The sequence below is a fragment of the Lissotriton vulgaris genome, chromosome 6, assembly GCF_964263255.1.
Source record: "Lissotriton vulgaris chromosome 6, aLisVul1.2, whole genome shotgun sequence".
Lineage (NCBI taxonomy): Eukaryota > Metazoa > Chordata > Amphibia > Caudata > Salamandridae > Lissotriton > Lissotriton vulgaris.
The window spans coordinates 1,800,729,614-1,800,743,762 of record NC_141694.1 but is presented as its reverse complement, the minus strand read 5'-3'; the positions used below and the strand labels follow the sequence as shown (position 1 = coordinate 1,800,743,762).

At 47.1% G+C, this 14,149-nt stretch overlaps 1 protein-coding gene across 1 annotated transcript in view; it reads right to left on the bottom strand.

Moving 5' to 3' along the window:
• The window catches only part of SELENOI (selenoprotein I), a 257,585-nt gene that overhangs the window by 99,641 nt on the left and 143,795 nt on the right, over positions 1 to 14,149 (bottom strand). The window contains exons 6-7 of the mRNA XM_086928070.1: positions 11,759 to 11,867; positions 779 to 827 (exon numbers count right to left, since the gene is read on the bottom strand). Of these exons, the coding sequence (XP_086784196.1) occupies positions 779 to 827; positions 11,759 to 11,867 (158 nt within the window). The remainder of the gene's footprint in view (positions 1 to 778; positions 828 to 11,758; positions 11,868 to 14,149) is intronic.

Here is a 14,149-nt window from a genome sequence, read left to right as displayed (position 1 = left end):
ACAAAATTGCTTCAGGCTCTGCATTAGCCACAGCTGAAGTAGCTCTAGGTTATATATATTGATTAGAGTCATGTACAATGAAACGTGAGTGCTACGACACCTGGAAGAGACAAGGAGTTAGGGGATTCCTTTGACACTACAAAGCAAAGGGATGTTCTTGGCAAATAGCATGACTAGCATGGTGCTATTTGAACCCCCCCACCCTTTTAAATTTCACTGGTTGGCTGGCTATCATGTAAATTGAATGCTATGGGAGGGGAGCACAGAGGAACACATGAGAGCTTGAGTCACTGATATGTGTTTCTAAGTTAATTTGTTACTTGAATTCACTATATCTAGAGATATGAATTAAGAATGTCAATTCTATTAAAACCTGCTCAAAGACTGAAGTAAGTTACCCACGAGGAGCCTACTGCCCCTCACATCCACAACTCGCACTGGTTGTAGCAACCTGGCCGTAATCTAAAGTGAAGTCAGTGGATTGACTAGTATATTTGCACACCTCAAGCATTGCAATGCATCCTCAAACTGTACGTAGGCTTGACTGGACATCCTCAAAACAGTCCCCTCTAGTTCCTAAACGCATATTGCATGTACTGCAGAGTGGATAGACGTTCAACTGTATTGACAAGCATATGAAACTGCAAATGTTATCTTGTTCTTCACTGGCACTGAGTGGATAGATTAGATTTAGCTTCCAGCATATTGACCTTAAAAATGCATTTTCAATTCAAACATTTAATGATGAAAATGTGCAAGGATATAGAAAAATACTCACTTGTAGACATTATACAAGCTCATGGGTAGAGTTACAGTAACAGCACATCCTAGAAGGGAAAAAACAAAACCATCATCTACTGGAGCAAAACATACCTGTTCATTGCGCATGTGCATGTTTTTAGAGATGAATGTTCATGTTTCACAGTAAATTGTAACTAATATACTAGGTACCAGCAACACAGGCTACGATAGAATACAATTACTTGCTGAAATACTAAACTGGTATAATCATTTCAGCACAATATTTTAAGTCAGATACATTGCCGCAGGCTTTGAGATGCTTAAAAACATCAATTTCCAATAGTGAAAATGTTTTAGCTGTTCTTTGTGTGTTGTATTTATCTGCCAGGTATAGTACCAGATGCTTGGAAGAAGCAATTCAGTGGCATTGGCTCTTAACCCAAAGTCGGGCTATATCTGCTCCAGGCAGGCTTTTCAATACGCTGCAGGTGACTGGTAATGCTCCCCCTGCTACTATGGATACTAACGGGGTGGGGAGTTGGAAACTCAGTTATTAGGTCACAGCAGCGGGTTGACCCATTTACACGTATGTGGTTAGCTGTGGTGTGTCCACCTACACCACTGGTGCTTAGCTTGCTTTTTACATAAATTAGGAGTCTTGGTGGTACCGAGGTTTCTGGTTAGTTGGTGCAGCAACGACAGCTGCCAAAAGGGCTATTAAAGACAATCACACCTTTCCTACAAGCTAAATACAGAGGTCCTTAATGCAACTTTATCAGATCCAGGTGTACAACTTTTAGTGCAACTATATCCTTCTTTTTGTGCATCTCATCCTTAAAGTTGATCCAAAAAGAGTAACGCCTGTCAAAGGGAGGGTCATATGTTTTTTGCTGCTCAAACCAGTTTAATACTTGGTTACGACTGCCACCCTATAGATTGGCGAATTGAAAATGTTCTGGCAGTTGCCATCAGCTCACAATCCCACGATAGCTGCCACAATGCCTATAACCTGGTTTAACACCAATAGACCCACACTGACCACTTCAGTTGTCTCTTTTCTCTAGGATGGTCTTCTGAGAACCTTGGCATAGATTCCTAGAGAGTTACACCTCACCTGGAGAACAGCTGAATTTGTAGCCAACGAGGTTGGGCAAGACTCGTATATTTTCCATCAGGCCCTGCGTTGTGGCCAGAGCAAGTGTAATGTCATTTGAACATTTTATGAAATCTACCTAGAACAAGAACATGCCTGCGAAGGAGCCCATGGTTGTACTGTCTCTACCCTTGCAAAAGATCTGGTCTGAGAGAAATCAAATAGATGCCACGATTATAGCTTATGCTAGGTTGGATAAGGCAGTGAAGAATATTCGCCTCCGGAATTTTGTTTTTTATGGTACTCTTAGTATAGTAAGGGTATAGGAGATTAACAGTGATTAATGCTGACAGGGACACAACAGGGACACAACAATTTGTACATTCATGGTATCAAGAGGAAATGTAACAATTTAAGCATCAATAGAATGTCTATGGTTGCAACGTGTCACCTTAATGCAAATGCTACTTACCAGTATGCATCTGTTCTTGGCATGTAGGGCTGCTGACATTCATATCTGTGCATAGTCCGCCACCTAGTGTTGGGTCCGGATGATTGCACATTGTTGTCCTGGAAGAGTCTTCGAAGTATCACGAGATAGGTGGCTCCTCCCCTGGACTACAGTGCGCATGGGCATCGCCTCCATCCCCAGATTGTTTTTAGCCATTGGCAGAGATGGAGTGAAGAAAGTGAGTGATGACCATGCTATGAGCATATGTGTATATGAATAAATACTGCAGCTGCTACAGGCGCCGGGGAGGAGGGTGGGCGATATGAATGTCAGCAGCCCTACATGCCAAGAACAGATGCATACTGGTAAGTAGCATTTGCAGTTCGAGGCATGTGGGCTGCTGAATTCATATCTGTGCATAGAATACATAGCAGTCCCTCCATTAACGGCGGCCGCCCGTGCCAGCTGCAGCAGTTTGAAAAAGCGTTTTTAGAACAGCCTGACCAACAGCTGCCTGCTGTCTGGAATGCACGTCTACACAGTAGTGCTTAGTGAAGGTATGTGTGGTAGACCATGTGGCTGCTCTACAGATGTCTTCTAAGGGAATGTTACCTAGGAAGGCCATAGAGGCCCCCAACTTCCTAGTGGAGTGGGCCCTTGGTGGGATAGTGAGAGTGCGCTTAGCCTTAGCATAACAGATCTGAATGCACTTTACTATCCATCTAGCAATCCCCGCTTTGGAGATTGCATTTCCCTTGTGTTGTGTGGCAAAAGCAACAAAGAGTTGTTTGGTTTTGCGGAAATCTTTTGTCCTGTCCACATAGTACATCAAGGCCCTTTTCACATCAAGAGTGTGGAGCATACGCTCCGCCAGCGTCTCTGGGTTTTGGAAAAACACCGGCAATTCAATTGTTTGGTTCATGTGGAACTGTGAGACTACTTTGGGTAAGAATTTTGGGTTAGTGCGGAGCACCACCCTGTTAGCATGTATTTGGAAGAAAGGTTCTTGGATGGTGAGCGCCTGCAGCTCGCTCACCCTCCGCAGCGATGTAATTGCTACTAAGAACGCAACCTTCCAAGTCAAAAACTGGAGCTCACAAGAGTGCAGTGGCTCAAAGGGAGGACCCATCAGCCTTGTAAGAACCACATTGAGGTTCCATTCTGGAGCTGGTGGGGTCCTTGGTGGAATGACCCTTTTGAGTCCTTCCAGAAAGGCCTTGATAGCAGGGACCTTAAAGAGTGACAGGTGCTGCCTATTCTGGAGGTATGCTGCCATGGCAGACAGGTGAATGCGGATGGAAGAGTACGCTAGATTACATCGATACAGGTGAAAGAGGTAACATATGATGTTCTGAATGGAAGCATCTAGCGGGTCAATGCTGTGGTTCACACAGTAGATGACAAACCTCTTCCATTTAGCTGCATAACAAGCTCTAGTAGTGGGCTTTCTTGCCTCCCGAATGATGTCCATGCAATCGGGAGGAAGATTGAGGTAGCCAAACTCTAGGACTTCAGGAGCCAGATCGCCAGGTTGAGCTGTTGCGGATCTGGGTGCTGAATGTCGCCATGGCTCTGCGTCAGAAGGCTGGGAGTGAGATGAAGCCTCTGATGCGGTACCACGGAGAGTTCCAAAAACGTGGTGTACCATGGTTGGCGAGCCCACGTTGGAGCAACCAGGATGAGCGTCATCGAGTGTTGCCTGAGCTTGCGTGCCACCAGCGGTATCAGAGGTGCTGGGGGAAAAGCGTACGCAAATCTGCCTGACCAGTTCATCCACATCGCATTGCCCTGTGATTGGGGGTGTGGGAATCTGGCGGCGAAGCTTTGGCATTTTGCGTTCTCCTTTGTGGCGAACAGGTCTATCTCTGGATGACCCCACCTTTGGAAGTACGGTTGGAGTACTGATGGATGTATCTCCCACTCGTGCATCTGATGGCTGTGCCTGCTGAGCAGATCTGCCATTTGATTGTCCTTGCCCGGGAGATGCTCTGCCATGAGGAAGATGTTCCTCTGAATGGCCCACTTCCACATGCTCTGAGCCAGATGAGACAGCTGTGGAGAGTGTGTACCTCCCTGCTTCTGGATATAGTACATGGCCGTCATGTTGTCCGTCCGGATCAACACGACCTTGTTGCACAGATGTACTTTGAACGCCTTTAAGGCCATGAAGATTGCCATCAGTTCCAACACATTGATGTGCATCTTCCTTTGCTGAAGTGTCCATAGTCCCTGCACAGTGTAGTGGAGTACATGCGCTCCCCATCCCTGGAGAGAGGCGTCCGTCGTCAGGATGATCTGTGGGACAGGCTCTTGGAATGGTCGGCCCTTGCAAAGGTTTTGTGGATTCCACCAATGCAGAGAGTTGTACGCCCGACCGCTCACCAACACTAGGTCTGTCAGTTGCCCATGAGCCTGAGTCCACTGACGTGCAAGGCACTCCTGAAGCAGACGCATATGTAGTCTCGCGTGCGGGACAATGGAGATGCAGGAGGCCATCATGCCTATCAACTGCATGAACACCCTCGCTGGAAGCGAGTGTTGGGGTCTGAATCGTTGGATCAGCGCCTGGATACTGGCGATTCTCACTGAATGCGGCTGCGCAGTGGCTGCCAGAGTGTTGATTGTCGCGCCCAGATACTGTCGCACGTGGGCGGGCTGGAGATGGGACTTTGGGTAGTTCAGAGAGAATCCCAGATTGTGCAGGAGGTGAATGGTGCGTGACACGTGGTCTACGCACTGCTGTTCCGTCTTTGCCTGAATAAGCCAATCGTCTAGGTATGGAAAGACATGGACGTGCTGGCGACGGAGATGCGCCGCCACAGTCGCTAGGCATTTTGTAAACACTCTCGGTGCCGTGGTGACCCCGAACGGCAGGACTCTGAACTGGTAATGCTGGTCTAAGATCTTGAATCTGAGATACCTTCTGTGGGAAGGATGCAGGGGAATATGAAAATAGGCATCCTTCAGATCCAGCGTTGCTAGGAAGTCTCCCTGCTGAAGCAGGGGAAGCACATGCTGCAATGTGAGCATATGGAAGTGCTCCGAGTTGATGTACTGGTTCAGGGGCCTGAGGTCCAGGATCGGCCTGAGTGATCCGTCCTTTTTGGGGATCAGAAACTACAGGGAGTAAACCCCCGTTCCCCGTTCTCTCAATGGAACGAGCTCTATTGCCCCTTTTTGCAGCATGACCAGAACTTCTTGCTGCAACAAGGTCAAGTGCTCGTCGGACATAGCACGGCTTCTTGGCTGTATGTCCGGTGGAATGGACGTAAGTTCTAGACAGTACCCGTACTGGATAAGAGACCTCACCCACCTGTCCGTGGTGATGGATCTCCACGCCGGCAGGAACTGCTGGAGTCTCCCCCCGACAGGTGTCGTGTGATCGGGGGGAAGTGACAAGACGTCACTGCTTGTTGGTGGTGGTGGACCTGGATGCATTGTTTCCACGTCCCCTGCCTTTGATATTGTTGCCTCTGTAGCCACCCCTGCCCTTGTTGTTGTTATACGAGGACTGGGTGTTACCCTTGTAGTATTGTGTGGATTGGGATGCCTGTCCCCTCGAGGTGCCTCTTGAATTGGAGCGGCGAAAAGAACCACCCCGAAACTGCTGGCTTTGCAAAGCTCCCATAGATTTGGCAGTTTCAGTATCTTTTTTCATCTTTTCTAGGGAGGCATCCACCTCAGGGCCGAACAGATGGTCAGGATTCACTGTTTGCCCCAATATTGTGGTCTGTATGTCGGGTTTGAACCCTGAAATTCGAAGCCAGGCATGACGTCTAAGTAGAACACTTGTATTGATAGCCCTGGAGGCAGTGTCTGCCACATCTAGGGCACATTTGATGGATGCATTTGTAATGAGTTTACCCTCCTGAATGAGCATCTCCCCCGCCTCCTTATATTGGTCAGGCAAGTGTTGTAGGATGGCCTCTAATGTGTCATAATGGGCCCTATCATAACGTGCGAGCAGGGCTTGAGTGTTAGAGATCCTCCAGATGTTTGCTGCCTGTGCAGCAATGCGTTTGCCTGATGCCTCAAAGATTTTGGACTCTTTGTCAGGGGGAGGAGCGTCACCAGTAGTTTGCGAATTTGCCCTCTTTCGAGCGTTGGAAACCACCAGGGAGTCCAATGGCAAGTGTCCCTTAATATACGTGGGATCCGTGGGCGCCGCTTTATATTTCCTGTCGATGCGAGGATTGACCACCCGCGCCCGGGTGGGCTCCTTGAATACCTCCTGTGCATGCTTCAGCACCCCTTTAAGCATCGGTAGTGTCTTGACTTGTTTTTCGGCTACCGAGAAGGTGTCGACTAAAAAGTCCGCATCCACTGGGTCTGAGTGCAGCTCGACGTCATGGTTCGCTGCAGCTCTCTCTATCAATGCATTGAATGCCGCCGAGTCCTCTGTCGGGGACGTCTTTGCGGCGAAAAGTTGACTGTCCTGCCCCGACTGCGGGTCGTCTGTGTCGCCTCCTGCTGTCCAGGGCACCTGCTCCTCGTCCGGATCCGAGTACGCAGGATAGGTGTACTCGGCCTCTTCCTCGTCGACATCAGGCACGGGGGAATGGGCCGGCGAGTGTTCCAGGGCTTGTGGAGACAGAGGTTCCATCAGAGCCGAAGAGTCCGCAGAGTACTTTTTGTTCTTGAGTGGAATCCTAAAAGGTTCCAAGGCCGGCTCCGACGTAATCTTCCGTTTGAGGAGCGACAATTTTCCGGTGTTGGCGTCGATGAGCACCTCACGACGTTCCTCCACCGCGAGCGGCTGGAGCCGAAGCTTCGACACCACCAAGGCAGCCTTCGGCGTCAATATTTCCCGAGAGTGTCCGCTCTGCTTAGGCGCGAAGGCCTTCGGCGCCGACTTGGGAGGAAGGGTAAAACGAATGGGCGTTTGTTCCTTGGCAGGCTTCGGCGTGGGCCTAGGCACTACAGTGTCCTGGCTGGGAACCACAGACTGTTGGATCCGCCGTAAGGATTCTCCCACCTTCTTTGTAAGGGATGCCGAGGGCTGAACCGACTCGAGCGACTCTTCGTCTTCGAGAGCTTGGTCGACGGTAGGCCTCTTCTTCGGTGCCGACGCCCCATGGCCTGGCGCACTGTCGGCGTGACGCTTCTTCGAAGCCGTCTTCGGGTCCGCGACCCCTTTCGGTGCCGACGCCGCCGCGTCGGATGCCTTCACCTTCGGCGCCGACCCAGAGGGCTTCGGGTCGGCCATTTTGGCGCGGCTCTTCTGGTCAGCCATTTTGGCGTGGCTCTTCAAGTCGGCCATTTTGGGTTTCGTGGAACTTGACGCCTCCAGAACCTTTTTCACCAGCGCCACTTTCGGTTTCGCATCCGAGGGTGCGAGACCAGTTGGCTTCACTTTCGGTTTCTTGTTAGAAATGTCCGTGACCGGGCCCGGAGGCGGGGACGTAGGACTCATTGTTAGATCTTGGGTAAGGCCCGAAGGCGATCCCTCGACCTGGGCCGTATAACGGGGAGTAACCCCGGAGTCTTGTTGGGGATGCTCTTCGTCCGAGCTATCACCCATTGCGGGACAAGCCCGGTCGTCGTCCCCTACCTCGTCGGAGACTTCGTCGTAGGCCTCATCACCCGCGTCGCCGGTCTCTTCTTCGGACGCGGGGCCAGAGTCCGACTCTTGTACGTCGTCTTCTCCCTCAACCGATTCCTGGAAGATGTCATCAGGTGGTGGTGCCGAAGCCGACAATTGAGCCTGGAGCCGATTAGCCCGGCGAATCTTTAAAGTTTTCTTACTCCTAAATTTCGAACACGCCATGCAAGTGTCCTCACGGTGATCCGGTGACAAGCATGTATTGCACACGGGGTGCACGTCAAGGTGCGAATATTTAGAGTGACACAGCGGACACTTCTTGAATGGCGTCCGCTCCATAGCAAAGTGTGTAGTGTAGGCCCGTCCGCGTCGAAAGCACGTGGAGGGGCAGTAGGAGATCGGAGCTGAGAGTCAGTAAGAAACCCAAACGCAACTATACCGACGCCCAGCCTAAAGACCTTTTGGTCTCGAGTAAAAGTAGAACAACTATCGGTTCCGATAGAGGGAACCGAAAACACATCCGAACCCGATGGCGGAAAAAAACAATCTGGGGATGGAGGCGATGCCCATGCGCACTGTAGTCCAGGGGAGGAGCCACCTATCTCGTGATACTTCGAAGACTCTTCCAGGACAACAATGTGCAATCATCCGGACCCAACACTAGGTGGCGGACTATGCACAGATATGAATTCAGCAGCCCACATGCCTCGAACCTTACAGTTCCTGCACCATGTGACACCCTGTAAAAAGGGCGCAGAGACAGGGTATATACTCACCACAGTGGAAAACAAAATAAACACAACATACAGTAAGAATCTGTGATTTTATAATACACACCAACTGAACAGAAGCATGTTTTGTTGTGGCCATCTTGCTTTCCATACAGAGACAGTTTACAACATACTTTCCAACTTGGGACTTTGTTTACAGTTGGTCTTCAGAATCATTTATTCTGTGTACCTACTGTGTTGCTGCCAAGGTGATCATGAACCCTCTTTTTCACAAGAGAGGTGAGTGTTACTTTGTGGAACTGTAAAGTGACCTGAAATCTTACTATATTTTGTAAACTTGTGGACCATTATTCTGAGTAACATTGTTGGCATGTGCTATTCATTCATGCTGCAGACTGTAATGGTAATTTGAATGTGAGGCAGTAAACAGATTAAATGATCTTCATAGTTCTAGATTGTTTTAAACATTCTAAGGATTAGTATCTTAAGTTAACGGTAAGGCAGAAAGATGCGGTTTGCATATTTTGAACAGCCTGCTTTCTTTTCTTTCAGATACATATCCTGTCTAGTATCTACTTTCAGTAAGCATTTAGTTGAGTCCATTTGAAAGCTTGAGCAAGATTAGACAAACAGCATTTTTTTATGTCAGATCAAGGGGTTGTCGTTTAAAGGTTTGTAACAGTATCCTTTTTGCATATTGAAGGCAATGTCAAAAACAATATGCCTGTCCAAACCCAGAGAGAAGAGGATCTGGGGTGCTTTCCTCTAAAGAGCAGTTGTGTTCTCTTCCTTCCCACTCATTTCGGACACCAGGAATTTCAACTACTTAGAAATCTGGTAATAGTGTTCACTCAAGACGGTGGACGAGAAAAGTTGAGGAATAGCACCAGCATAATAACTAAAATGCTGTGCCCCTTGTAGAGTTTTTTTGCTTGGTATGGCCACAAGTGAATACTTCCTTGCACTATGTGCATCTGGTGTGCAACCCCTCAGAAGTATCATTCTCGTACATGCAGGTCCTGGGGAACTCCATCAGGTGCTTGTCTGATATTTGTCAATCCTGCATGACAATTTCGATGATTAACAGTTTGAGTGTTTCTTCAACATCATTGACCTTAATGTTATACTCAACATCTATTTGGAAAGGGGGTGAGGCAATAGTGACAGGAACGGTGTTACTGGAACTGCTTTCTAATGCCTTCATAGGGGAAGGGGGGGTTACAGCAATGGATCACCGATGCTATACAGCGGGACCAGCAGCAAACTCTGCCCTATAACTGTTCATACTTATGAGCGGATTCCTTCTAGGTCTTCCCATGCCCCCCCCCCCCTCCCCCCCAAGACATTTCTGGGCAATATGGATGCTCCTTTAGTAGCATTACTGATTGGGAAACAGAAGACACACAAGGCATGTGAATCTTGATTAGATATATTTTTTCATTTATGGAGTAAGTTCACAAAAGGAGAAAACAAGGTATTTCTATGGAGATACAAACTACATTTTAGGCACAAAGTAGCTAAAAGTGGATTGAGCACATTTCTAGTATCATAACTGTTGGGATAACAAATGAACAGCTTCCAAAGTTTGCAAACAATCTGCACTGGGGGCAATGTCTGGTGTCTCAGAGAAGGGCCAGGAGCTAGGATGAAGCAGACCTGCTTTAGAGGCATCTCGAGTAGGGAGCCCTGGGGCTGTATAAAGCAGAGGACAGACCAGCCCATGTAAACACACATGGACTCATGAAGGGACCGATGGGGAGGGTGGAGGAGGGGGGGGAGCAAAGGTGAAACAGGGTGGAATGTAGCCTGCCTCAAAATTGCCATATTGGCTCTGAGAAATTTAGCCATTTAGACTCTTTAGCCAAGAACTTCAGGTACACGAGCGTCGGAGCAGCGAATGGTACATGTGCGGCTGCCGCAGAAGGTACTGAATAAGGTGGATCCACAAGAGGAAGCTCCTCAAGTAGAGTGATGTCCACAAGATCTGGATCCTAAGAGGAGTCTGCAGTAGGTGGAGTATGGTGCGGTGACTTACCTCTCAGCTTGGACAGACGTCAAGGAGAGTGGTCATCATGCTTTCTTTCGTGCGTCGTCTTCTTTACTTTAGAAGAATTTAATGAGTACAACGGATGTAACTTCAAGAGAGACCCTAACCTTTAACACAATTGGTGTTGACTCCGATGGCCACTGCGAGCCATAAATGGTTAGGCCTCCCAGTCTTTGACAGCCTTGAAGAGCATAAGGCTGCATTTATCAATTAACCTCAAGTTGTGAGGCGACCTCCACGCACCAGAGACATACCTGAAGAGGGTCTGAAATGGACACTTGTCCATTGCAAGTGTGGCAGGCTGCGAAGCCTAATTTTTTTAGCGATTACATTTGTTAGGAAAAAAAGAACATTTAAGAGACAAAGGACTGATAATGAAAAGAGGTGGGAGAGCAGCTCCGGATACATGTAGAACGGAGTGGAAAAAAGGGCATCAACGTCCGTGTACCACGGCGGGCACTCTGTGGCTTCCGTGACTTTACCCAGTAATCACGTCCAGTGGCAGGATGGAGCCAGCACACTCTACCAGCACAGGGCAGGTATGGGAAAGTTTGCAGTTTCAGTCTTGTGCTTGGGAATAGTCAATAGTTGACCAATCTGCTGGAAGAAGTATACATCAAAAATATATATGGTTGTCCACTACCTGTAGTGTACTGAGAATATGAGACAGTCCACTGCAGAAAGTTATCCTGGATACATCAATTGTATTTACTCATGTCCTCTGTGCACTATGAAATATCATCATACATAGGAGGGACGAGGGATTTTACTCGTACTATAAAGAACTCAGTTCAATTACCTTGGACAGAGGCAAACCAGGAAATATCTGGTTTTGAAATTAGGATAGAGAACCCATATAGGGCCTTCAAAAATCTGGTGTTAATTAAAAGAATCTGAAAATTCCCTTATAATTAACAGTAGGGAAGATTGGGATACAATAGTGTTAGAAACCCTGTTCCATGTATGGCTTTAATGTGGTGCCACCACAGAAGCCGACCCAACATATTACTAATAAACCAAGTCTATGTTTCACTGAAGACAGTCAAATACAACAGCAGCAAAATGTATTTAGCTAGTTAAGACATGTTTTGTTGTAATGAGTATATATCTAGGACACAAAGAATGTATATGTTGACTTCATGAAGTTTCTTACCAACTATCATCGATGTGAAAAGATCCCTGTATAGCAAATTGAACACAGCAGGCTTATACCAGGCTTCCACTCCAACCACTGCAGTCACCAAATAAACAATAGAAATGGTCTAGAAGAAGAGAAAAGAGGAAATGTGCATTAAAAGGTTGAAGGCCCTCTTCTTTTATCCAAGTACTATGATCTGAGAGATAAAATCATCCTTAAATGTAAGTCTATTATTCATAGGTTCTTTAACTTTCCGTAGTTGTTGTAGGTACTATTGTCTCTCTCTGGAGCCTGCAGCTGCTTCAACAAGCAATTTGAAAAACAGGAATCATGAAGGGATTAGAGTAACGGTAACCAAAAATCACACTTTGACAGCACACACCTGGCTATACATCCCTGAAACTGATTCTGGATGGTCTCCTTAGAAGCATTGGCCTGCACGACAGTTAATCAGAGAGAGCCAGGGATGAAAATGGGTTACTTACCTGCAACTGCAGTTTTACAGCAGTGGTATCTTTCATAGATTCACAAGCTTGCATCTTCCCAGTCGTTGAAGTAACACTCGCCAGGGCACACTGAACAGCATAGAGAACTGATGCCCATAGAAACAACAACAAAACAGTGAATGTTATATAGCCATTCAACCTGAGTTTGAAAAGACCTAACTTCTGCCAAGGAGGTTGAAGGGTCATGAACTTCACTCCTCCCAGAGGTCATCTAATCATAAATGTACCAACAGGTGAGTCAAAAGCAGTGGAGGAGGGATGGCCTTACGTGAATCTATGAGACCAAACATGGATTACTGCAGTTCTAAATATGTAACTTTTTTTCTCTTCTCCAGCACTGGATGTTTTACAGATTCCTACATGTGAATCAGAAGAGCAAGTGGGAATAAGGCTCACTTTATTGAAAGAGGTTGTGAAGTAAAGTTTGATCTACAGTCAAGTATGTCGCTGTTGCTGCTTTTGCATCTAGTCAGTAGAAATTCGCAAAAGTATGGTGATCTCTCCAATCTGCTGCTCTGCAGGTGTTCATGAGCATACAGAGCGGACGTTGCCACCACTCTTCTTAGCATGAGCCTGCACCTTGTTGGGAGCGGCCTGTTGGTCTTATGACAAAGTTATTGATTCTGCAATCATCATGCAATTCCTTATTTTGATAGAGGCCTACCTTTACTGGAGTGGCCAAAGACAATTAAAAGATAATCTGAGTTCCTAAATTGTTTGGTCTTGATAAGGTAAAATTTCAAACACCTACTCTCTTAGCACCATTAGATGGGGAATGGAAGAGAGAGTTCAAAATAACATGCTTATTTAAGAGAAGTCTGTCTGCACCTTTGGCATGAAGGACAGACTTGTATGTAAGATTACTCGGTCTTTTACAAATGTGAGATGCAGTTCTTCGATGGTTAACACCTGAAGAGCCAGTAGCAATGTTGTTTTCCAAGAAATGTACTTACATTTCGCCTTCCGTGGGAAATCTTTATTATTTAAGAGAGTACAGTGTTCAATTCTCCAGGCACTGGTGGTCTTGACTAGACCTCTATGGAACTCGTTTATGATTCTTTCTGATAAGAACAAAGATGGCCAATTGGAGCACCGAATTCTGGTATTACATATAAATGGACTTTTGATGGACCTGTAGAAAAGGATATGCTCAGTCAGGTGTAAAAGATATGGGAGCACTTGACGTAGTGCAAAGCGTAATGGGTAAAGTCCTTTAGAAGTACATCAGACAAAGAAAAGCTTTCACATTGCATGTTGTTTTGTTTGTGGATGGTGGTCTAGCCTTAGCAAGACTTAAACAGCCTTCCGAAGTCTAATCTAGAGAAGTCCTGGTGCACAAGTTACTACTTGTGTAACGATATATCTGTAAGAGACATTAGTTAGTGATAGATTCCTTACCTTAGAATATCCCCAGGTGTCAGACTGGATCCGGAAACTTTTGCGTAGCAGTACCCTTGCGCGTCGGTAGGCGTCGCCTGCGGCTCCGCGTCCGTCGTGATGACGTCGTCTGAGTACTTGGACGCCACCTCCGCGTGCTGACGTCAGTTCTTAGACACAGCTTTTCCGCGCCAGAAACGCAGAGCTATGCCAAAAACCAACACTGGTGCCTTGAAACTAGGGCCCTGAAAGGGGATGACCTTAACCCTAGATATTGGTTCGCAGAACGGGGAGGATGGGTGGGTCGGTAAGGAATCTATCACTAACTAATGTCTTTTACAGATATAACGTTACACAAGTAGTAACTTGTGCATCTGAAAGAGACACATTAGTGATAGATTCCTTACCTTAGAATAGATACCCCAGCAATACCAACCCCGGTGGTGGGTCTGCGAACCAATAATCACACCAGAAAGTCCTGGAGGACGGAACGGCCAAAGAAGCCATCCCTCCGGACTTGGCT